Source organism: Cherax quadricarinatus, chromosome 38 (genome assembly GCF_038502225.1).
Source record: "Cherax quadricarinatus isolate ZL_2023a chromosome 38, ASM3850222v1, whole genome shotgun sequence".
Classification (NCBI taxonomy): Eukaryota; Metazoa; Arthropoda; class Malacostraca; order Decapoda; family Parastacidae; genus Cherax; species Cherax quadricarinatus.
In genome coordinates this window covers 4,845,501-4,872,501 of record NC_091329.1, presented here as the reverse complement: position 1 = coordinate 4,872,501, position 27,001 = coordinate 4,845,501, and the positions used below count along the sequence as shown (strand labels likewise).

Genomic DNA, 27,001 nt, shown 5'->3' with positions numbered 1-27,001 from the left:
TTTTCAATTATAAAAATTTTTTTTTTTTATTTTTATCACACCGGCCGATTCCCACCAAGGCAGGGTGGCCCGAAAAAGAAAAACTTTCACCATCATTCACTCCATCACTGTCTTGCCAGAAGGGTGCTTTACACTACAGTTTTTAAACTGCAACATTAACACCCCTCCTTCAGAGTGCAGGCACTGTACTTCCCATCTCCAGGACTCAAGTCCGGCCTGCCGGTTTCCCTGAATCCCTTCATAAATGTTACTTTGCTCACACTCCAACAGCACGTCAAGTATTAAAAACCATTTGTCTCCATTCACTCCTATCAAACACGCTCATGCATGCCTGCTGGAAGTCCAAGCCCCTCGCACACAAAACCTCCTTTACCCCCTCCCTCCAACCTTTCCTAGGCCGACCCCTACCCCGCCTTCCTTCCACTACAGACTGATACACTCTTGAAGTCATTCTGTTTCGCTCCATTCTCTCTACATGTCCGAACCACCTCAACAACCCTTCCTCAGCCCTCTGGACAACAGTTTTGGTAATCCCGCACCTCCTCCTAACTTCCAAACTACGAATTCTCTGCATTATATTCACACCACACATTGCCCTCAGACATGACATCTCCACTGCCTCCAGCCTTCTCCTCGCTGCAACATTCATCACCCACGCTTCACACCCATATAAGAGCGTTGGTAAAACTATACTCTCATACATTCCCCTCTTTGCCTCCAAGGACAAAGTTCTTTGTCTCCACAGACTCCTAAGTGCACCACTCACTCTTTTTCCCTCATCAATTCTATGATTCACCTCATCTTTCATAGACCCATCCGCTGACACGTCCACTCCCAAATATCTGAATACGTTCACCTCCTCCATACTCTCTCCCTCCAATCTGATATTCAATCTTTCATCACCTAATCTTTTTGTTATCCTCATAACCTTACTCTTTCCTGTATTCACCTTTAATTTTCTTCTTTTGCACACCCTACCAAATTCATCCACCAATCTCTGCAACTTCTCTTCAGAATCTCCCAAGAGCACAGTGTCATCAGCAAAGAGCAGCTGTGACAACTCCCACTTTGTGTGTGATTCTTTATCTTTTAACTCCACGCCTCTTGCCAAGACCATCGCATTTACTTCTCTTACAACCCCATCTATAAATATATTAAACAACCACGGTGACATCACACATCCTTGTCTAAGGCCTACTTTTACTGGGAAAAAATTTCCCTCTTTCCTACATACTCTAACTTGAGCCTCACTATCCTCGTAAAAACTCTTCACTGCTTTCAGTAACCTACCTCCTACACCATACACTTGCAACATCTGCCACATTGCCCCCCTATCCACCCTGTCATACGCCTTTTCCAAATCCATAAATGCCACAAAGACCTCTTTAGCCTTATCTAAATACTGTTCACTTATATGTTTCACTGCAAACACCTGGTCCACACACCCCCTACCTTTCCTAAAGCCTCCTTGTTCATCTGCTATCCTATTCTCCGTCTTATTCTTAATTCTTTCAATTATAACTCTACCATACACTTTACCAGACAGACTTATCCCCCTATAATTTTTGCACTCTCTTTTATCCCCTTTGCCTTTATACAAAGGAACTATGCATGCTCTCTGCCAATCCCTAGGTACCTTACCCTCTTCCATACATTTATTAAATAATTGCACCAACCACTCCAAAACTATATCCCCACCTGCTTTTAACATTTCTATCTTTATCCCATCAATCCCGGCTGCCTTACCCCCTTTCATTTTACCTACTGCCTCACGAACTTCCCCCACACTCACAACTGGCTCTTCCTCACTCCTACAAGATGTTATTCCTCCTTGCCCTATACACGAAATCACAGCTTCCCTATCTTCATCAACATTTAACAATTCCTCAAAATATTCCCTCCATCTTCCCAATACCTCTAACTCTCCATTTAATAACTCTCCTCTCCTATTTTTAACTGACAAATCCATTTGTTCTCTAGGCTTTCTTAACTTGTTATAATAGTTTTAACCAATTACTTTTTACAAAATCTGTATAATACAGTTTCAAGCAGGCAATGCACAAACTGGCCAGGATGCAGACGTGCAAAAGTTACCCATATTCATTACCAATCACATATAAATAGAAATTTTACAAAAACTTGCTCAAATGAGAATAAAAATGCAATGGAATATTCTGCAGAAATACACGTATGCAGATATCCTGGAGTAAAGATAAGCATACAGTATGTGGGTAATACTGAGCCAGTCAGTAATGAGTGTACCACTTCTGAATTGGTCAAGTTTTTCTTCAGAGTAAATTTTGATTAATGTGAACACAAAACAAACTGATCTATTAATTCTAGTTCTACTAAACATTCCATTCCCTAATACTATACATACCTTTAAATTCATATGCTGCAGCTTTATCCAAGAGGTCGACTTTCATTTTATCAACGGTGTCACTTATTACAACACGAATTTCATCTTGTTTACTTGATGCAATGGCCATGAGACTTTCATAGAGTTCAGCCTCTTTTTCTCGTGCATAACTAATTCTTCTAGGCGTGATTTGAATTTCTCGGGCCATGTCAAATGCAAACAAAATAAACTTTCTCATGCATCGGTTATGACCCTAAAATAGAAAAAAATATATACAATAATTCTGGAAACTAAGAAGGCACTGTGCTGTACCTTCATAAACATGATTTGACTGTTATAAAACAGTTATTTTACATTACTCTACTTCACTTACAAAACATCACAGCTCACTAAAGAAATTCCATGCATCATACAAAGAAATTCTCATATTAATTATTATCCAACAATCTGACTGCCACAAACACTAAAACAGGAGTTAGAAATCCTTCACATGCCATATGCTTTCTTTATCTAACAAAGCTGCTAAATACGTATGGCACCTGTCCAGCGAGTAAAAAATCAGCTCACAATTTCACACGTCTGACATAAAAAAAAAATACATCCTAATTATCCTGTCAACAACATTTTAATGTACCTGATTGAGAAGTGTAGATGCATGGATGAGGTGGGACTGTAGGATCATCCTAATATAATGCACAACATTACTAAAGGAATCAAAACCGTCCACCAGCTCACTGTCAACATGGTAGCTATGCTCTACTAGACGCCAACAGAATTTTTTAGGTTCTGGTGCCATGGTCAGGTAGCCTGTACAGAACGATATAAAAAGAATGTATGAAAACCAAGTGTAATAATCATTGCACATTTCATAAAAGAAATTAAGCTAAAACACACTGAAGTATTGTATACAGTGGAACCCGGAGTTTCGAAATTTCTTCATTCCAGATACTAAACAAATTTGTTCCCATAAGGAATAATGTAAATTAGATTAATCTGTTTCAGACCCCCCAAAAATACATTTACAAAAGCACTTACAATAATACACTCACATAACTGGTCGAGTTGGGAGCAGTTCGAAACTTGGGATGCCACTGTACTATAAACCTTTTTTAAAATGTTTGTCTTGCATTCATGGCTAATAGATATGAAACATTTTTAAAAGCCTCAACATAATAATTTGATGAAGTATACCTTTACCTTTGATATACCTTTGAAGAGTTTCAAGAGTTTCACTACTCTTGGAGCCCGGCCATGGGCCAGGCTTGTCTGGTGCTTGCCTGGTCGACCAGGCAAGTATGGAATAGAACATTTACTATCAACCCACAATTTGGACAGAAAATTTTGGATGATATTTTGATCCACCCTAGACAATTATTAAGTCATTATCAGTAGGTAGTAGGTAGTAGGTTGGTAGACAGCAACCACCCAGGGAAGTACTACCGTCCTGCCAGATGACTGTGAAACAAAAACCTGTAACTGTTTTGCATGATGGTAGGATTGCTGGTTTTCTTTTTCTGTCTCATAAACACGCTAGATAACAGGGATATCTTGCTACTCCTACTTACACTTTGGTCACACTTCACAGACACGCACATGCATATATATATATATACATACATCTAGGTTTTTCTCCTTATTCTAAATAGCTCTTGTTCTTTTTTATTTCTTCTATTGTCCATGGGGAAGTGGAAAAGAATCTTTCCTCCGTAAGCCATGCGTGTCGTATGAGGCGACTAAAATGCCGGGAGCAATGGGCTAGTAACCCCTTCTCCTGTATACATTTACTAAAAAAGAGAAGAAGAAAAACTTTATAAAACTGGGTTGTTTAAATGTGCGTGGATGTAGTGCGGATGACAAGAAACAGATGATTGCTGATGTTATGAATGAAAAGAAGTTGGATGTCCTGGCTCTAAGCGAAACAAAGCTGAAGGGGGTAGGAGAGTTTCAGTGGGGGGAAATAAATGGGATTAAATCTGGAGTATCTGAGAGAGTTAGAGCAAAGGAAGGGGTAGCAGTAATGTTAAATGATCAGTTATGGAAGGAGAAAAGAGAATATGAATGTGTAAATTCAAGAATTATGTGGATTAAAGTAAAGGTTGGATGCGAGAAGTGGGTCATAATAAGCGTGTATGCACCTGGAGAAGAGAGGAATGCAGAGGAGAGAGAGAGATTTTGGGAGATGTTAAGTGAATGTATAGGAGCCTTTGAACCAAGTGAGAGAGTAATTGTGGTAGGGGACCTGAATGCTAAAGTAGGAGAAACTTTTAGAGAGGGTGTGGTAGGTAAGTTTGGGGTGCCAGGTGTAAATGATAATGGGAGCCCTTTGATTGAACTTTGTATAGAAAGGGGTTTAGTTATAGGTAATACATATTTTAAGAAAAAGAGGATAAATAAGTATACACGATATGATGTAGGGCGAAATGACAGTAGTTTGTTGGATTATGTATTGGTAGATAAAAGACTGTTGAGTAGACTTCAGGATGTACATGTTTATCGAGGGGCCACAGATATATCAGATCACTTTCTAGTTGTAGCTACACTGAGAGTAAAAGGTAGATGGGATACAAGGAGAATAGAAGCATCAGGGAAGAGAGAGGTGAAGGTTTATAAACTAAAAGAGGAGGCAGTTAGGGTAAGATATAAACAGCTATTGGAGGATAGATGGGCTAATGAGAGCATAGGCAATGGGGTCGAAGAGGAATGGGGTAGGTTTAAAAATGTAGTGTTAGAGTGTTCAGCAGAAGTTTGTGGTTACAGGAAAGTGGGTGCAGGAGAGAAGAGGAGCGATTGGTGGAATGATGATGAAAAGAGAGTAGTAAGGGAGAAAAAGTTAGCATATGAGAAGTTTTTACAAAGTAGAAGTGATGCAAGGAGGGAAGAGTATATGGAGAAAAAGAGAGAGGTTAAGAGAGTGGTGAAGCAATGTAAAAAGAGAGCAAATGAGAGAGTGGGTGAGCTGTTATCAACAAATTTTGTTGAAAATAAGAAAAAGTTTTGGAGTGAGATTAACAAGTTAAGGAAGCCTAGAGAACAAATGGATTTGTCAGTTAAAAATAGGAGAGGAGAGTTATTAAATGGAGAGTTAGAGGTATTGGGAAGATGGAGGGAATATTTTGAGGAATTGTTAAATGTTGGTGAAGATAGGGAAGCTGTGATTTCGTGTATAGGGCAAGGAGGAATAACATCTTGTAGGAGTGAGGAAGAGCCAGTTGTGAGTGTGGGGGAAGTTCGTGAGGCAGTAGGTAAAATGAAAGGGGGTAAGGCAGCCGGGATTGATGGGATAAAGATAGAAATGTTAAAAGCAGGTGGGGATATAGTTTTGGAGTGGTTGGTGCAATTATTTAATAAATGTATGGAAGAGGGTAAGGTACCTAGGGATTGGCAGAGAGCATGCATAGTTCCTTTGTATAAAGGCAAAGGGGATAAAAGAGAGTGCAAAAATTATAGGGGGATAAGTCTGTTGAGTGTACCTGGTAAAGTGTATGGTAGAGTTATAATTGAGAGAATTAAGAGTAAGACGGAGAATAGGATAGCAGATGAACAATGAGGCTTTAGGAAAGGTAGGGGGTGTGTGGACCAGGTGTTTACAGTGAAACATATAAGTGAACAGTATTTAGATAAGGCTAAAGAGGTCTTTCTGGCATTTATGGATTTGGAAAAGGCGTATGACAGGGTGGATAGGGGGGCAATGTGGCAGATGTTGCAAGTGTATGGTGTAGGAGGTAGGTTACTGAAAGCAGTGAAGAATTTTTACGAGGATAGTGAGGCTCAAGTTAGAGTATGTAGAAAAGAGGGAAATTTTTTCCCAGTAAAAGTAGGCCTTAGACAAGGATGTGTGATGTCACCGTGGTTGTTTAATATATTTATAGATGGGGTTGTAAGAGAAGTAAATGCGAGGGTCTTGGCAAGAGGCGTGGAGTTAAAAGATAAAGAATCACACACAGGGTGGGAGTTGTCACAGCTGCTCTTTGCTGATGACACTGTGCTCTTGGGAGATTCTGAAGAGAAGCTGCAGAGATTGGTGGATGAATTTGGTAGGGTGTGCAAAAGAAGAAAATTAAAGGTGAATACAGGAAAGAGTAAGGTTATGAGGATAACAAAAAGATTAGGTGATGAAAGATTGAATATCAGATTGGAGGGAGAGAGTATGGAGGAGGTGAACGTATTCAGATATTTGGGAGTGGACGTGTCAGCGGATGGGTCTATGAAAGATGAGGTGAATCATAGAATTGATGAGGGAAAAAGAGTGAGTGGTGCACTTAGGAGTCTGTGGAGACAAAGAACTTTGTCCTTGGAGGCAAAGAGGGGAATGTATGAGAGTATAGTTTTACCAACGCTCTTATATGGGTGTGAAGCATGGGTGATGAATGTTGCAGCGAGGAGAAGGCTGGAGGCAGTGGAGATGTCATGTCTGAGGGCAATGTGTGGTGTGAATATAATGCAGAGAATTCGTAGTTTGGAAGTTAGGAGGAGGTGCGGGATTACCAAAACTGTTGTCCAGAGGGCTGAGGAAGGGTTGTTGAGGTGGTTCGGACATGTAGAGAGAATGGAGCGAAACAGAATAACTTCAAGAGTGTATCAGTCTGTAGTGGAAGGAAGGCGGGGTAGGGGTCGGCCTAGGAAGGGTTGGAGGGAGGGGGTAAAGGAGGTTTTGTGTGCGAGGGGCTTGGACTTCCAGCAGGCATGCGTGAGCGTGTTTGATAGGAGTGAATGGAGACAAATGGTTTTTAATACTTGACGTGCTGTTGGAGTGTGAGCAAAGTAACATTTATGAAGGGATTCAGGGAAACCGGCAGGCCGGACTTGAGTCCTGGAGATGGGAAGTACAGTGCCTGCACTCTGAAGGAAGGGTGTTAATGTTGCAGTTTAAAAACTGTAGTGTAAAGCACCCTTCTGGCAAGACAGTGATGGAGTGAATGATGGTGAAAGTTTTTCTTTTTCGGGCCACCCTGCCTTGGTGGGAATCGGCCAGTGTGATAATAATAATAATATCAGTAGAGGCCTCATAGTGATCCAGGACAGACAAAAGTATTGACTAAAGATAACCTCCAAATTGAAAGAGAGCATTGTTCTGAATGCAAACACAAATGAAAGAACAAAAACACACACACAAAAAAACTCATCAACAGTAATAACAAAGAGGCCACAATTGCAAATGAAATGCTGAAAAACTTCTAGAAAATATTTCTTCACAAACACTGGTATATTACCCATATGTGACCTAGAAAGTACTTCTGGAAAGAAATTAAAAACAAATGACGAGATATTACAAACATAACTGCTACTGTGCACTGTGCCTAAGAATAGGTAATTACATGCCACATTAAGTTGTGCTCACAATTTCTGCAATTCATGCAACGCTTACCAAGATATGTAACACTTACCAAGATCATCACACAATGTTCGAAAGAGTTGCACAGGAACTTGTGGATGTGACCGTGATACTGTTGTGGGAATGACTGGTAGTGGGGCTTGCACCTCGTCTGGTCGGACTGGAGATGGCAATACTCGTAATTTACAGAGAATGTCGTGCTGCTCTGATTCAGGAAGGTCATCACTGAAGGTCTCGGGAAGGTGGGGCACACGAATGAATAGAATGGATGTGCCTTTATCAGGACTTAGTCTTCGAAGCTCACGTAATTCCACGACTTCCTGTACAAGTAAAGAAGAAATTTTCTGTAGTAATATAAAAAAAATGATAGATAAAAATAAAACATTGAAATCAGCCCATGTATGTACTGTATATGTTACACTGAGGAGGATTTTTTTTTTTGTTTTTTTTGCATAAACCTGCTGCCTGTTTTCCAAGAAGATAGTGAGACTCAAAGAAAACATTTATTAAATCATCAATCACTCTCTAGCTGACTTTGATGAAGTACAGAAATATCACAAATCAAAGTCAGGGGCCCAAGACTGTTCGACTGCCTCCCAGTATACATAAAGGGGATTAGCACCAACAGACCCCCTAGCCATCTTCAAGAGGGAGCTGGACAGGCACCTAAAGTCAGTACCTGACCAGCCAGGCTGTGGTTCACATGTCTTTTTGCATGCAGTGAAAGTAACAGCCTGGTTGATAAGGTCGATCCACCATGAGGCCAGGTCATGGACCAGGCTGTGGGGGCATTGACCCTCAGAACACCCTCCAGGTAACATACCCACAACTGCTCCATCACACCTGAGAGTACAGGCACAGTACTTTTTAACCCCTAAGTTATCCATGACGTACATCATAGCAATCCGAATCCATGATGTACTAGTGCATACAATTTGCAGCGATCTCCAATTTTAGCGTAGACACGAGAGAACAGGTCAGTGAAAAGGGTGTGCACAGTATAAAAAAAAAATCCTTACATGGCCATACAGTGCATAATGGAAAAAGCTAACCTCTGACCCTGCATTTGGGCTACAATATTAACTTTGGGGCATTCTCAAATTAAAGTCATTTTAGAGGTTTTATTGGCTGCTTATTGGTGCCATAAGTAGGACAAAAGACACTGGTTGGTTTAAGACTAAGTGGCTTGAAATAAGCATCAAAATGACAGAAGCCATCAATTTTGGGCAATTTTCTTGGAGATGGGTAGCAACTCTCCCCCCCTCCATCAACACTCATTTCTACCTAATTCTTTTAATTCCTTGGCAATCTCCTGCTAACTCATCAAATGGCCGAGTTTCTGATGGCAATTGTAATGAAAGGCCTCAAGCACTTACAATAATAATAATAATAATAATAATAATAATAATGATAATAATAATTAATAATAATCATAATAATAATATTTAGTTCTACATGTACAACGTATACAGACCTAGCTGACGTCAATGACATATATAGAAAGCCCCTTGTTATGCAGAGCATTTCGGGTAAATTAGGTTTATTTTATCTCCCAGGATGCGACCCACACCGGTCGGCTAACACCCAGGTACCCATTTTAGTGCTAGGTGAACAGGGACAGCAGGTATCTTATTAAGGAAACACGTCCAAATGTTTTCACCCGAACTGGGGATCGACCCCTGGACCTCAGTGTGTGAACTGAGTACGCTAGCAATCGAGTTGCGGCTACGAGCTACATCACATCCTGTATTTGCACATATATAAAATGTTTAAGCCATGTAGGTTATTTCGTGCACAGAGCGGTAAAGGCTCAATCCTTCTTTCACTAATCAAGAGATGCTACTTCGAGCTAGGCTGCCTAGTGAAAAAAAAAACAGGTTGGGTTGGTCCTGCCATATCCAGTGTCACCACGCCTCTTCAGATGTTATCTTTGATCTCCCACCAAACACCACTAAGTACATCCATCCCATTCCAGTTACTGCGCCACAACTGCCGACTACCTTCTTGGCATCTGTATAACACCTGCTGCCCTTGCTCACCTAGCAGTAAATATGTACTAACGACTTTGAAGATTGTTGTGGGTCGCATCCATCAAAGTAAGCCACAGCTTGGTTATCCTGGGTTAAATCAAAGGTTATCTAAATAATCTTTTTTCCTTCTTCTTAAAGAAGTTTAGACGAAACTTCTTTCGTTTAATAGAAAATTCTAAATGGAATTACAGCATAAAGATGTAAACATATTGATAAGCACTGCCAACATCAGTGTCAACAGAAGCCACAGATAACGGAATAAGCGTGTTAGGGACAGTAAGCTCGTGGCTTATCCACCCTTCAAGGGAGATGCTAAAGGGCTCTTGATCTGAGGAACTGGCGCTACTGTTTTCCTTGAATCAAACCCGATTACATCTCGTTCCCCAGACACTATGACCCCTACGGTTTACCCTTTCCCTAAAAGTATAATAAATATAATAATCACGGATTACCCAGGAAAGCAAGGTTATTGTTATCCGATCATTCTGACTGATCATGCGCCATGTACATCATCCATACGTAAGAAGAATGGTCTCTAGACATTTAAGAAGAATCGTGCAAAACACAGTACACCACTATGTAGACCAATATTTAGGTATACAGTTTTAACAAATTCCTCCCACAGAACAGATAAGAACAAAGAAACGTGTGACAGACTTATCACAAGGCTGACACTAAAAGTCGGGATAGTAGACAGACCACAGGATTAAACCTAATAATCATTGGTGATAAAACACCCGAAGAGACGTGATGCAAAAAATATTTCCAAGCTAGGCTGTATGAATATGTATATTATACATACATACACATTATATTCTATCACAGAATAAATTTATACTTAGGCCAAACTGCATATAAAAACCAAAATCCGTGTCATGTGGTTTAATAGTTATGCGACATCGGCAACAAAATTTGTAAAAGGCCATGGGCAACACAACCGTCAGACCACGAGATATATTGTACCAGACGAGGCTCTGTTCCAACGTGTCAGGACTAATAAGAACATAAGACTAATGGTCATAATACGGCGGGAACGGTACTATCCGTCAATTTACAATCGTGCCCAAAGGTCTGCCCAATTACGTGTTGATACCTAAATCCAGGATTAATGGGAGTATAGTATAGACAACGTGAAATGATAAAGATTAGTGTTTCACACATTAAGACAGATTTCAAAGGAAGGCTGATTTAAAAATCATACCCAAACACCCAGGACAGATAAATACCAATTAACCTGTTTAAAAAGAGCTTTGTAATTTCTGATTAGGTTATAACCCTGTGTAGTACCTCCATAAGTCTGTTTCTGTGAAGATGACCTAGAAAGTAGCTATGTAACTGTACCATATACAATCCGCTTTATTTCTTGATACTTCCTAAAGTTGGTGATATTCAGACTAGCACACCATTGAAGTAAATATATATTTCCCTTTGTAGATGAATGGTTCGGAGAACCGACATGTTGATAAATTAGACACATGTGTCTAATTTATCAACATGTCGGTTCTCCGAACCATTCATCTACAAACCTGTCAGACACTGCAACTTCTTGGGATCTTAATACTTAGGAATTCTTCGCTTGCCTAATTCTTGGGCACAACCTACTTCCACATTGGACAAATGTGACACTACCTATGACTGCTACACCTCTCCTGCCATACGGTTTATAAGCTGCTTCTCCGCTCATCTGCCGTATTCTACTCAAGATTGATGGACTGAACACATCGACTCAAGGTTGAGGGACTGATTACCTCATTCTCCTCCTGTTCTTCAAGTTTCTCCTATGTATGGACTGATGAAGCCACTGTGTGGCGAAACGTTTCCTCAATAAAGATTCCCCAAGAGTTGCACATGTGTCTAATTTATCATCATATATTTCCCGTTAGATATTCTTAACAGTATTTCCACCAATGAATATAGTCAAATAATAAAATAAGCCCCATTTGTGAATGTGCGTGTAAATCAAAGGGTCTCAACAAATAAAATATTAACAAAAGCGGACAAGGATTGACTACAAGGGAAAGGACCAGAACGAGGGGTAAAACGTGGACGCCACAGTGATGTAAGGACTAAGAATAAAGGAGAATGCATCAGGTGTAGGGATCGTGTAAACTAACACACACATTAAAATGTTGATATGGCAAAGCACAAGAGAATATGGAATCATCGCATCAATGGAAATTAAACAAATGAGCCAAACAGATGGAGGAAGGTGTTTCCACAGAATTAGGTGGGAAGAAGGAATCTGATTCTTCCAGAGGGATGGGAACATTCCACTGACGTGGATCTTAAGTCATATGACACCCCCTTCAACAGAAAATTTGGTAATTTGACCGAGGTCTTCCGCTGGCTTACAGATCCACCCTGTCATAATACTCGTATTACATCATAAGAGTGGCACTGAGAGAATGGAACACACTGGAAGAAAACGCCACACTTAAAATTCAAATAGAAAATAAAACAAAACTTAGCAGTAGTTAACAGACATACTAAATGAAAACTAAACAGATGTAGATGAGTTAGCAGGTGGAGAAGCAGCAGCCGAGGGGCAATAGCCAAAGCGACTAAGTTTTAGCAACTAGTAACGATAGTTTTAGGCACAGAAACGCCTGAAGAAGCCAGCACTAAAAATACAAGAAAATAACAATAGAACAAGCAGGGAAAGCAGCAGCAAGGGAAAGTAAAAACAAAAACAGGAGCAGCAATAGTTAAAGAGGAACAGAAGCAAAAGTTACAAGAAAAGGAACAGAAGCAACAATAATGGACAGCCAGCAGTAGCAGTAATAATCTGGAGGGAGGGAAGCCGTACGAGGATGCCCAGTCACCTGTGTGGGGGAGCTCTTCACAATGCCTGCACTGCACGCATGCACGCACTGCACACACGCACGCACAAAATAAGGAATGACCAAGGAAATATGGAAGTCAGGAGAATAAAAGTGCTAATCAGAAATCAGATGTGTTTTGAGGAGATGAGTGGGATATATGTGGCAATAGACTAAGACCCATAGTGGGAGTGGCGGTGATTTACAACCCGCCGTCTAAGTTCTATAAAATAGATCAGGAAAACAGACCCACATGGGAGATAAGAATGGAGAGCTGAGATTGGAAGTGGTGGTTAGAGACTAATAGACAGACAGACTGTTTGAGAGACGGGAAACAGGCATGTGGGGGCATATCTGGAAGTAATTCTTCAGTCTCAGGGAGGTATGGAAATAGAATGCCCTGGAGTAATAGAGTATTCAAGAAGTTGCTAGTAGAATTACAGTAAATCAACCATTCAAATCATTATGAAGCTCTGTGTAGTCTGCAGTCAATCAAACAAACGGGCTTCCACATGGATAAATTGTCATTTTTGTGGAAATTGGTGTCACGCCCCTTGTGCAGATATCCAAGAACTAGCTACAAGCAGTATTAAAACAGGGAAGTGTTTTTGGGTATGCCCAAATGAGATAAATCTGTGGACTAAAATCACAAGGGTATTAAATGAGGATAACATCAAAGCTGAACATTAAAATGGTATAAAATACCGACAGGTTGTTAGGTAAGACACATATGCAACAGTTGGGTATCTTTATTTCGAAATAAAGATACCCAACTGTTGCATATGTGTCTTACCTAACAACATCAAAGCTGCTTTCATAGAAAACCTGGAAGCTTTCTACAACAGATGGGAACATAAAAAGTCTGGGCTGAATGGTACTGCCCTTGATACTGGCCATGTAGTCAGAAACTGTAAGGCTGGAGGTGATGTCCTGGTTGTCAGTAAATGTGTGGCTGATAGTGCTGTCCTGGGAGACAGTAATGGTGAAGCTGGAGGTGCTGTCCTGGGAGACAGTAATGGTGAAGCTGGAGGTGCTGTCCTGGGAGACAGTAATGGTGAAGCTGGAGGTGCTGTCCTGGGAGACAGTAATGGTGAAGCTGGAGATTTTGTCCAGGTAGTCGGGAATTATACGCAGGAAGGAATACACATAAATGACCTCATAGGGGACAGAAGCCGTAGTGGGGAAACAAGTGTAGTCAAAGATAAGATAAAACCAATATTGCAAACTAGAAATACCACAGGAAATAGCAAACAAGAGGACTCCACTAGCAATAGTGATGATATATTACCAAAAACAACTGGTGGGAGCTCCATTGTTGGTGCTAGGGAGGATAGGAATAAGACAGGGAAACATGCACCAACAGGGAATACAGTCACAGAAACCCAAGGCAAACGGAAACCAAGCCTGTGCACATACTATGCACTTGGTATCTGCAAACATGGGAAATCTGGAAAAACAGACGGGACGTGCAACTATGACCACCCTAGAAAATGCCGTGCCCATATGACAACAGGAAAATGCAAACTCCCTTCCTGTAAGCTTTTTCACCCTGAAATGTCTACCTCTTCAGTACAGGAAAGACTGTGCTATAACTTAAATTGCCAGGCACACCATCTAAAGGGGACAAAAAGATACAAAACATCCAGGCCATGGGAAAACCTGGGTAGCCACAGCCACTCAAGAGGGAGAGGTTTTTTAGTGCCAGGAAGGAAAAAAAAACTGGCAGGAAATGGCAGAAATCGTACACCAAATCCAGTCATTCCTGGAGTGGAACCACAGTCGATGGCCTCCACTCCAAACCAACAGATACAGATACTAATGCCGGAAAAAAATCCCCCCCCCCAGTACCAACAGTACCACCAGTCCGATGACATTCTTCTTTGCAAATATACAGGGTCTAAAGCCAGCAACAAACAACAAAATACCTTTCATCCGTGGACTGCTTGCAGAGGCAAAGGCAATGTTCGCGGCTTTCACTGAGACCCACATAAAGGATCACTTGGACAACGAAATATGGATCCCAGGTTACAACCTATACAGATGTGACAGAGTGAACAGGCAAAAGGGGGGGGAGGGGGTGGCCTGTACATTGCAGAGTCACTTGTTTGCACAGAACTGCTTAATACCTCAAATGATGTAGTGGAAGTTTTAGCAGTAAAGGTCGAGAACCAAAACCTAGTCATTGTGGTAGTCTACAAGCCTCCGGATGCAACATCCCAGCAATTCCAGGAACAGCTGTTAAAAATTGACCGCTGTCTGGAAAATCTTCCAGCTCCTGCACCCAACATCTTGCTCCTGGGGGATTTCAACTTAAGGCACCTAAAATGGAGGAATATAGCAAATAATATTGTTGCAGTAATAACACCAGGAGGCAGCTCTGATGAAAGCTCACACTCACACGAGCTTTTAAATCTCTGCACAAAATTCAATTTAAACCAGCAAATAATAGAGCCTACTAGACTGGAGAATACACTAGACCTCATCTTCACTAGCAATGATGATCTGATAAGAAATGTCACCATATCAAAATATACTCAGATCACAACATAATTGAGGTTCAGACATGTATGCGTGGAGCCCCAGACCTACATAATGAGATTAGTCACGAAGGAGCATTCACCAAATTCAACTTCAATAACAAAAACAAAGTGGGACCAAGTAAACCAAGTCCTAACTGATATAAGCTGGGAAGATATACTAAGCAACACAGACCCCAACTTATGCCTAGAACAGATTAACTTGGTGGCACTCGATGCATGCACAAGGCTTATTCCTCTAAGAAAAAGGAGTAGTAGATGTAAAATAGAAAGAGACAGGCGCTCCCTTTACAGGCGACGGAAAAGAATAACAGAGCGGCTAAAAGAGGTCAATATATCTGAAATGCGTAGGGAGACACTGGTCAGAGAAATAGCAAACATCGAACTTAAGCTAAAGGAATCTTATAGGAGTCAGGAATCGCGGGAAGAACTAAAAGCCATAAATGAAATCGAAAGAAACCCAAAGTATTTCTTCTCCTATGCCAAATCAAAGTCGAGAACAACGTCCAGTATTGGGCCCCTACTTAAACAAGATGGGTCCTACACAGATTACAGCAAGGAAATGAGTGAGCTACTCAAGTCCCAATACGACTCAGTTTTTAGCAAGCCGCTAACCAGACTGAGAGTCGAAGATCAAAATTAATTTTTTATGGGAGAGCCACAGAATTTGGTTAACACAAGCCTATCCGATGTTATCCTGACGCCAAATGACTTCGAACAGGCGATAAATGACATGCCCATGCACTCTGCCCCAGGGCCAGACTCATGGAACTCCGTGTTCATCAAGAACTGCAAGAAGCCCCTATCACGAGCCTTTTCCATCCTATGGGGAGGGAGCATGGACACGGGGGTCGTCCCACAGTTACTAAAAACAACAGACATAGCCCCACTCCACAAAGGGGGCAGTAAAGCAACAGCAAAGAACTACAGACCGATAGCACTAACATCCCATATCATAAAAATCCTTGAAAGGGTCCTAAGAAGCAAGATCACCACCCATCTAGAAACCCATCAGTTACACAACCCAGGGCAACATGGGTTTAGAACAGGTCGCTCCTGTCTGTCTCAACTATTGGATCACTACGACAAGGCCCTAGATGCACTAGAAGACAAAAAGAATGCAGATGTAATATATACGGACTTTGCAAAAGCCTTCGACAAGTGTGACCATGGCGTAATAGCGCACAAAATGCGTGCTAAAGGAATAACAGGAAAAGTCGGTCGATGGATCTATAATTTCCTCACTAACAGAACACAGAGTAGTCAACAGAGTAAAGTCCGAGGCAGCTACGGTGAAAAGCTCTCTTCCACAAGGCATAGTACTCGCTCCCATCTTGTTCCTCATCCTCATATCCGACATAGACAAGGATGTCAGCCACAGCACCGTGTCTTCCTTTGCAGATGACACCCGAATCTGCATGACAGTGTCTTCCATTGCAGACACTGCAAGGCTCCAGGTGGACATCAACCAAATCTTTCAGTGGGCTGCAGAAAACAATATGAAGTTCAACGATGAGAAATTTCAATTACTCAGATATGGTAAACACGATGAAATTAAATCTTCATCAGAGTACAAAACAAATTCTGGCCACAAAATAGAGCGAAACACCAACGTCAAAGACCTGGGAGTGATCATGTCGGAGGATCTCACCTTCAAGGACCATAACATTGTATCAATCGCATCTGCTAGAAAAATGACAGGATGGATAATGAGAACCTTCAAAACTAGGGAGGCCAAGCCCATGATGACACTCTTCAGGTCACTTGTTCTATCTAGGCTGGAATATTGCTGCACACTAACAGCACCTTTCAAGGCAGGTGAAATTGCTGACCTAGAAAATGTACAGAGAACCTTCACGGCGCGCATAACGGAGATAAAACACCTCAATTACTGGGAGCGCTTGAGGTTCCTAAACCTGTATTCCCTGGAACGCAGGCGGGAGAGATACATGATTATATACACCTGGAAAATCCTAGAGGGACTAGTACCGAACTTGCACACGAAAATCACTCACTACGAAAGCAAAAGACTTGGCAGACGATGCAACATCCCCCCAATGAAAAGCAGGGGTGTCACTAGCACGTTAAGAGACCATACAATAAGTGTCAGGGGCCCGAGACTGTTCAACTGACTCCCAGCATACATAAGGGGGATTACCAACAGACCCCTGGCAGTCTTCAAGCTGGCACTGGACAAACACCTAAAGTCGGTTCCTGACCAGCCGGGCTGTGGCTCGTACGTTGGTTTGCGTGCAGCCAGCAGTAACAGCCTGGTTGATCAGGCTCTGATCCACCAGGAGGCCTGGTCACAGACCGGGCCGCGGGGGCGTTAGCCCCCGGAACTCTCTCCAGGTAAACTCCAGATGTAGTGGAAACAGGTTCTATACATAGTTTTAAGAGCATACACGATACGGCCCAAGAGGCTAGGTCGGACTGAATCTGGAAGCGTAACACCAAGACTAGCCAAATACGTTAAGAACTGAAGGAAAGACGAAGAACAAGCTTGTATCGGGACAATGTTTCGCTCTGTGTAGACTGTAGAGCCTTGTCAGGTCATGATGAAGCTCTACCTGGAGGGTGTTGGGGGGTCAACGCCCCCGCGGCCCAGTCCTTGACCAGGCCTCCCGGTGGATCAGGGCCTAATCAACTAGGCTGTTACTGCTGGCCGCACATAGTCCAATGTACGAACCACAGCCCGGAAAAACATTATCCTAAAAATATTTCATTCTGGGGCATGTTCTTTTTCTTGTGGGCAGTACGCCATTTGTATCAATCATAAAACAGCTAAGTGTCTGGCTTTGACGAATTAACTATTACCTTATCCTCTTATGTAAGGAAGAGTGGGGAGGGAGGGGCACGGGGAAATGGGAAAGCGGGGGAATTGGGAAGCTGAGGGACGGCAAAAGGAAGGAAGAAGGGACAAGGGTATAAAAGCTTTGATCAGAAATGAGTTACAATCAAGGGCTCAGGTGTTCTGGACAGACACAGAATGTTTACGGATGATGACAGCCAACAAATAAAACATTCAGTTGCCCATGACAAAGAACTAAGGATGGGGAAAGAGGAGTTAGTTGCTCATTTACTCATATTTTTAAACCTAAGAAATCTGGATACACCTGACGTGTGCTGCTACCCTAATCTTAATTCTAGTTATATCGCAGAACAAAAGCTAGCTACGATTCCCAGTCATATTTCATCACACAGAATGGTCGGGATCATATTTCACAGCATCCAGCAGGTGGTGCAGACACTGAAAAGCAGAAAGAGGGTAGAAGCCAGAAGAGAGTAGGGGTAGGGGAGAAAAAGGGGTGAATTATTGGTTAAATGGGTTTAAAGCTTATCGACTACGTGAGGGTCATTTAGGCTGCGTACCACTTGTAAAGTAGCACAAGAATACTTTCATCCCTAAAATTTGAGACTAAAGTAAACTTTCTGCACATATCCAGAGATATATACACCTGTCAGTATAAATAATCTTAGAAAAGGGAGAATGGAGGGGTGTGTGGTGTGGGAGTGTGAGCGCCCGCGGGGAGCCATATGACACCCCACACCCCAACGACACAAGCCATCAGCTGATCACCTCACCACATAACCTCCACCACAACATCTTAGCTTTCTCTCTCCTTTCCTCCTGCCACCAAGACCCACTCTGAAGACCCCGCTCTTTTGACCACTACACAGCAGCTTTTCTAACACCTTCCAAGACCTATTTTGTCTAAGACCTACATTTCTCTTAAGTGAGACACAAAAACGACAATGCCAACAGTGCTAGTTCACAAGAAAGCACTAAACCCGAATGGGCTACAAGAGACCGGTGCGTCGGGGTCGTGGTAACCCACTACACTACACCAATACACCTAACCTGTAACTGGAAAACTCAGTCATTATCGAGTATAGCAGTACGGCGGAACTCTGACGTTTACTTGCTTCTCATACATAGGAGGCATCCAATCCCAGGCAATAATTTATTTCTTGGGCAAATTATTTTAGATATTAGTGATATAAATAATTTCACGAGATCAAGATTGTACGTGGTTAATTGCGCACCAGCCTAATCAGCGGCTAGTTTTAAGGACTCGGCGTTCCAATATTCTCAATTCATACACAAGGTAGGCAGGACTGATGTTTACCGAGTGTAACAATGGAAGAGCGAACAAAACAGAGTTTTTTTGCAGCAACACGATGATCCTTTCATCAATAATTCGGATATATTACCACTGGAGATTATTTATTTATTAGGCGATGTTCAGGTCTGATTACCTGGAGGTTATTCCGGGGATCAACGCCCCCGCGGCCCGGTCCATGACCAGGCCTCCCGATGGATCAGGGCCTGATCAACTAGGCTGTTACTGCTGGCCGCACGCAGTCCAACGTACGAGCCACAGCCCGGCTGATCCGGCACTGACTTTAGGTATCTGTCCAGCTCTCTCTTGAAGGTAGCCAGGGGTTTATTGGCAATTCCCCTAATGCTTGATGGGAGGCTGTTAAACAGTTTTGGGCCCCGGACACTTATGGTGTTTTCCCTTAGTGTACCAATGGCGCCCCTACTTTTTATTGGGGGCATTTTGCATCGCTGCCCAGTCTTTTACTTTCGTAGGGAGTGATTTCTGTGTGCAGATTTGGCACCATTCCTTCCAAGATTTTCCAAGTGTAGATTATGATATATCTCTCCCTCCTGCGTTCCAACGAGTACAAGTCAAGTGCTTCCAAGCGTTCCCAGTAGTTAAGGTGCTTGACAGAACTTATACGTGCAGTAAAGGATCTCTGTACACTCTCTAGATCTGCGATTTCACCTGCTTTGAATGGAGATGTTAATGTACAGCAGTATTCCAGCCTAGAGAGAACAAGTGATTTGAAAAGGATCATCATGGGCTTGGCATCTCTCGTTTTGAAAGTTCTCATTATCCATCCTATCATTTTCTTTGCACGTGCGATCGTGGCACTGTTGTGATCCTTGAAAGTGAGATCCTCAGACATTACTACTCCCAGGTCCCTTACATTAGTTTTCCGCTCTATTGTATGGCCGGAGTCAGTAGTATACTCTGTTCTAGTTATTATCTCCTCCAGTTTTCCATAACGGAGTAGTTGGAATTTGTCCTCATTGAACATCATATTGTTTACCGTTGCCCATTAGAAAACTTTGTTTATATCTTCTTGGAATATAGGTTAGGGTGAATCTAGATGGGTTGGATTCAGTTAGGTTGGAATGGGTTGGGTTAGAACCCAACCTGGTACAACATAACCTAGAAAAAAATTGTCCAAAAAAACTACATTGCAAAAGCCACTTATTATTGTAATACTTCAAATTATGAATTATCACTGAACTCTACTGAGCAGCTAACCTCGATATTGACTGAAAACTTCCAGAACAAAGTGAGCTGTCAATTATTATACCCACAGGCAAGCGCCAGGGAAATGATGGGGAACAGTAAAGTTCAACCCCGTGAAAAAAAAGGAGGTAGTTAAAGTTCCGTGGAAAAATAGCTTATTCACATGTATCAAAATACCATCGCCTTGAAGGAATGGTCGGTAAAGTCTGAAAACAGCACAAGACTTGATAGAGACTAACGGATATTAGCCTAGTCTAAATTTACCCTAACTGCTGTGCTTTACAATTCTTAATGTTATTTCTGTATAATGTTTTGAAGACGTTATACTCAGGGGATTGGGCGAGCTCACCTCTCATGACTGTGCGCGCACTAAGCCCCACCAGCCACGCCTCCCACACAATGTCAATACCACGAATGTACGAGAGCGAATACATGCATAATTACAACTTTAAAACTTCCTATTTTCGTTTGTGACTAGGGGTTACGATGTAGCTTCTGATCCCCCGTCTCTGAAATTTTCAACACGTGAAATATCTGTCGTACCTACTTTGGAACTCCTGTATGGAGTTCGGGTCCACTGTCATTGTGTAGTTCATTTGACATGTTTAAGAAAGCTTTCCGGTTATTCATGTGGCTCATTTGCATGTGTAATTATAACCATATCTACTTATTTTGGTTTAATTCCTGGTAAAGTATTCCTCTCTATATACCCTGTCTAAGATTACAAGTATATGGTCTATCCACCTAAGAGTTAGTTGGTTGTTGTGGGTCGTATCCATGAGGACCTAACAAGTTAACTTAACCGAAATAAACCACAATGCTTAACTTTCTTGGGTTAACCATAAGAGGTTACTAATCCGAAGTCTTCTTTATCGAGCTTTATGTTCTTTGACGAGGGTTTCATACAGGAGTACTCTAGAATTCGTGGCAAATATAATGTAGTGTGTTTTGAACGTTCTTTGCGAGTTTAACCCATTCTGATAATGCTATTCTGTCCAAGTGCTTTAGGCAATATGTCTGAGGTAATGGTTAATCAGTTTCCTTAATTAACGACTTATATAGGCTTAGTTCTTCTCGCCCTCCTCAGATGCTACTCTGTATTGGGTCTCCCCCCCCCTCCATCTCCATTACAGTTTCTTCGAGTTAAAACTCGAGTAACCATTTACGTGACAATTTATGAAATCTGGCCCGTGGCTTGGTTGGTGGCAAAAGCTCTCGCTTAACACGGTGAGTTCAGGGTTCGATTCCCGGCGAGGGTAGAACCATTGAACGTTTCCTTAAGCTGGTTGTCTATGTTCACCCATCAGTAAAAATGGGTACCTGGGTATTAGTCGATTGGTGTGGGTCGCATCCTGGGACAAAACTGATTTAATCTGCCCGAAATGCTCTGCATACCAAGGGGCTTTCTATGTAGAAGTATGTCATTGATGTCAGCTAGCCCTGTATACCTTGTACATGCACTTGTAGAGATAAAGATATTCCTCAGCCTTCCATCCTTTTCAGTCTGTGTTTTCCTCACCATGTTGGCATCATCCACGCAAAACCAATGACGCTGTGATGGCTATGTAGGCCTGCGGGCCACTAATAAAAACAGCCTAGGTGATGAGAGGAAACGCGCCAACAAGCTGAGAAAATAATACCTAAGACAACTTAAACTTAAGTCTTTACCAACTTACCAAAGCTCTCCTTGGGCGAAATGTTGTTAAAATAAAATCTCACGCTCTTCCATGCATGCGCCTTAAGCCATCAACAGCCTGATCGATCAAATAACCAACAAAGACTCCGGGCTACAAGAGCAGAACTCTCGAAACCAACCACAGGCATGACACGAGTATGTGGCTGCATCACAACGTGCCCAACACACCACCAGCTGACTGATCTCCTACGTGTCATCTCTTTCTACTGTCAGCCTAAGAGTATCACCTTAGGTCACGGTCTTTGTGCCACCCGTGTCCCACCATTGGTCATGGCCTCTGTTGCCACACGTGACTGTCTGGGGAAAAGTGCTACATTAAGTAACACAGACCAGATATGAGTCTCATGGCAGCACTGTGAGCAACACCCGGTGAATGGAGGATAACAAGGTTTGATCCACGAGGATAACTCCAATCTCTTGGATCAAAAAGTCATTCACCAGCATCAAGGCACCTTACAGTAGGGTGAGGATTATGGAGAGTTTTAAAGTGAGCAAATTAAACTGTTTAGCAGATCATTAATAAACATTAGAAAGCCTTGTTGTAAACACCAGGAAGCCTTAGTGGCCGTTTGTAAACATCAAGAAGCCTTGTTGATAGTTTGTAAATATCAGGAAGTGTTGCTGATAGTTTGTAAATATAAAAAATAAAAAAGTCTTAATAACCGTTTGTAATACGTATTTGATCAAGAGTCCTCCATCAGCATAAATGCACCGCCTTGAAGTGAACAGCAGTATGTAATTCGACATAAATACCACAAAGTAACCACTGGGTGGAGAAGAGCCTCGCTTACGCACAAACTCGAACTGTGTAGCCCGAATGACTTGAGATTGTAAGAGCGTTAATTAACAGGAGCACATAGTAGTGATGTACCACATACACAAGTAGTGATGGAGAACGGAGCAGGAAGGCAAATGGAGAACCTAGTAGTGATTGAGTACCTCTCAGTGAGGGAGATAGATGGAGCATCCAACAATGAGGTAGGAACATGTGAAAGGAAGGGGGGGGGGGCATTGAGAGTAGTGTGGAGACACATTAGTGTGGAGCTCACGAGCTACGATTCGACCCCTGCAACCACAGTTTGGTGAGTACACACACTGAGCTGTGGGGGGATTCACCTCTACACACACACACACACACACACACACACACACACACACACACACACACACACACACACACACACCACGGGAATGAGGAACTTCCTGAACGGGGTTTAGTGGGACAGAGAACTGGCAGAGAAGCCAGTTAATGAGATGATGGAATACGTAGCAACAATATGCAAGGAGGCTGAGGAGAGGTTTGTACCCAAGGGTAACAGGAATAATGAAAAAGCCAGGATGGGCCCATGGTTCACCCAAAGGTGCAGGGAGGCAAAAACCAAGTGTGCTAGGGAATGGAAGAAATATAGAAGGCAAAGGACCCAGGAGAATAAGGAGAGCAGTCGTAGAGCCAGAAACGAATATGCACAGATAAGAAGGGAGGCCCAACGACAATATAAAAACGACACAGCAGCGAAAGCCAAATCTGACCCGAAACTGTTATACAGCCACATCAGGAGGAAAATAACAGTCAAGGACCAGGTAATCAGGCTAAGGAAGGAAGGAGGAGAGACAACAAGAAATGACCGTGAAGTGAGGAACTCAACAAGAGAATCAAAGAAGTGTTCACAGAGGAGACAGAAGGGGCTCCAGAAAGACGGAGAGGTGGGGCACACCAAGTGCTGGACACGGTGCACACAACCGAGGAAGAAGTGAAGAGGCTTCTGAGTGAGCTAGATACCTCAAAGGCAATGGGGACATAACATCTCCCCATGGGTCCTGAGAGAGGGAGCAGAGGCGCTATGTGTACCCCTAACAACAATATTCAATACATCTATCAAAACAGGGAGATTGCCTGAGGCATGGAAGACAGCAAATGTACTCCCAATCTTTAAAAAAGGAGACAGACATGAAGCACTAAACTACAGACCAGTGTCACTGACATGTATAGTATGCAAAATCATGGAGAAGATTATCAGAAGAGTGGTGGAACACCTAGAAAGGAATGATCTCATCAACAGCAGCCAACATGGTTTCAGGGACGGGAAATCCTGTGTCACAAACCTACTGGAGTTCTATGACATGGTGACAGCAGTAAGACAAGAGAGAGGGGTGGGTAGATTGCATATTCTTGAACTGCAAGAAGGCGTTTGACACAGTTCCACACAAGAGATTAGTGCAAAAACTGGAGGACCAAGCAGGGATAACAGGGAAGGCACTACAATGAATCAGGGAATACTTGTCAGGAAGACAGCAGCGAGTCATGGTACGTGGCGAGGTGTCAGAGTGGGCACCTGTGACCAGCTGGGTCCCACAGGGGTCAGTCCTAGGACCAGTGCTGTTTCTGGTATTTGTGAACAACATGACAGAAGGAATAGACTCTGAGGTGTCCCTGTTTGCAGATGACGAAGTTGATGAGAAGAATTCCCTCGATCGAAGACCAGGCAGAACTACAAAGGGATCTGGACAGGCTGCAGACCTGGTCCAGCAATTGGCTCCTGGAGTTCAATCCCACCAAGTGCAAAGTCATGAAGATTGGGGAAGGGTAAAGAAGACCACAGACGGAGTACAGTCTAGGGAGCCAGAGACTACAAACCTCACTCAAGGAAAATGATCTTGGGGTGAGTATAACACCAGGCACATCTCCTGAAGCGCACATCAACCAAATAACTGCTGCAGCATATGGGCGCCTAGCAAACCTCAGAACAGCATTCCGACATCTTAATAAGGAATCGTTCAGGACCCTGTACACCATGTACGTTAGGCCCATATTGGAGTATGCGGCACCAGTTTGGAACCCACACCTAGCCAAGCATGTAAAGAAACTAGAGAAAGTGCGAAGGTTTGCAACAAGACTGGTCCCAGAGCTAAGAGGCATGTCCTACGAGGAGAGGTTAAGGGAAATCAACCTGACGACACTGGAGGACAGGAGATAGGGGGGACATGATAACGACATACAAAATACTGAGAGGAATTGACAAGGTGGATAAAGACAGGATGTTCCAGAGATTGGACACAGTAACAAGGGGACACAGTTGGAAGTTGAAGACACAGATGAATCACAGGGATGTTAGGAAGTATTTCTTCAGCCACAGAGTAGTCAGTAAAGTAAGTGGAATAGTTTGGGAAGCGATGTAGTGGAGGCAGGATCCATACATAGCTTTAAGCAGAGGTATGATAAAGCTCACGGTTCAGGGAGTGACCTAGTAGCGACCAGTGAAGAGGCGGGGCCAGGAGCTCGGACTCGACCCCTGCAACCTCAACTAGGCGAGTACAACTAGGCGAGTACACACACACTTGCACTCCCGGAAACATAAGCTGTGTAGTTTACATCCACCAACACACACAATGGCATTCCCGGAAATCCAGGAAACCGTTCGTTTGACAAGTAACTCCCCACAAATAACCCAAGTCGGGCTGAACCGTCATAAGCTTCTTTTGCCTAAGTGCGGGTTATCTGTGTATTGTTCCAGTCACGGTATTGTGCCTTTTTGTTCTTTATAAAGTAACTTCATTAAGCAAGAGCCAAAACAAAAGGGTAATTTCCATATGAACATTGTTATGCACCAGAAAACGAGAAAAAGGACAATTCAGCTACGCATGAGCACATAGCGAATGGAAGTCAACCGTTAAACAAGAATTCTTATGTTGCGTGCATCAGCGTAAGTTTCATTTCATTAATATTTTTGTTAATACAGATTAAATATGGAAATGCGAGGTGACAACATCCTTGTATTCTATCTTTGATGACATGTTATCACTGGGATGGTGGTGGGTATTTTATTCGTCAGGAAACATGACCAATGTCTCACACTGGCCTTAGTCAAATGACTTTTAATTAAGTATTAGCTGGTTTACCTCGGCTACATTTTGCAACATATTTATAAAAATGATTACTGCCTAGTAGTGTCCTATGATACACACAAGGATTGATAGTGTTTAGTTATGCTGTCAGGACAATATATTTGGGGCTCAACACTGATTCTTATGGAACTCCACTTGTTACTAGTCTCACGAAATCGTAATGACACGCTTGCAAACAAACCATACAACGGGTGGGGATAGAATCCGCGATCAGTCATAAAACTCCAGACCGACGCGCTAGCCACTGGGCCAGCGGGCTACAAGATTCGTCCAACTGATCTCGGGTTATATCCCGGCCCGTGGTATGGTTTGTTACTAGTTTACACTCGCTCATACCTCTGATGGGTTCTAAGAGTTTTTCTACTCCCGGAGCCAGGCTCGTCTGGTGCTTTGCCTGGCACCTGGTGAAGATACTTGTCGTTTCCTCTTGAAGACTTCTACACTAGTCCCATCCTTATTATTCAAGCCTTGAAAAATAAACACAAATGCAGTATAATGAGAATCTTTACTACGTTTCGCCCACACACTGGACATTTATGAAGTCGCCAAACAGATGTTTGTGACTTGACAGTTCACTGTGCGGGCGAAACGTAGTCAGTAGAAGATCGCATATACTGCATTTGTTTATTTTTCCATCGTGTCGGTATTTTATACCTTTTATCTCCATTGCTCGTGCCTGTTACCATGTCATGTCTTCTATTTGCCCTCGTCCAATGCAACACTTTTTTTTCTGAATGTTGTAGTTTCTAGATGTTTATCGTGTGGTGTCCTCTTAAAATACTTAAATGCTTCCCAGCAGTCGGCAGACCTGTTTTTTTTTTTATCCATGTCAAAATAAATCCACATGGCATTGTTTTCTATCCCTAAATCAGTGCTAGTTCACTCCATTAAATTAATCTCTCTAGATATCCCAATAAACTTCCCTTTCCTCATAGTTCGTCAGTGTCCGTTATCACGGCATCCTTCCCCAGCTTTATACAGGAATCATTATCCTT

At 42.5% G+C, this 27,001-nt stretch overlaps 1 protein-coding gene across 1 annotated transcript in view; it reads right to left on the bottom strand.

Annotated features, from left to right (window-relative positions):
- Positions 1 to 27,001, bottom strand: part of LOC128692953 (dual serine/threonine and tyrosine protein kinase) — a 67,206-nt gene that overhangs the window by 18,073 nt on the left and 22,132 nt on the right. The window contains exons 4-6 of the mRNA XM_053782341.2: positions 7,744 to 8,011; positions 2,994 to 3,166; positions 2,381 to 2,612 (exon numbers count right to left, since the gene is read on the bottom strand). Coding sequence (XP_053638316.2) covers positions 2,381 to 2,612; positions 2,994 to 3,166; positions 7,744 to 8,011 — 673 coding nt within the window. The remainder of the gene's footprint in view (positions 1 to 2,380; positions 2,613 to 2,993; positions 3,167 to 7,743; positions 8,012 to 27,001) is intronic.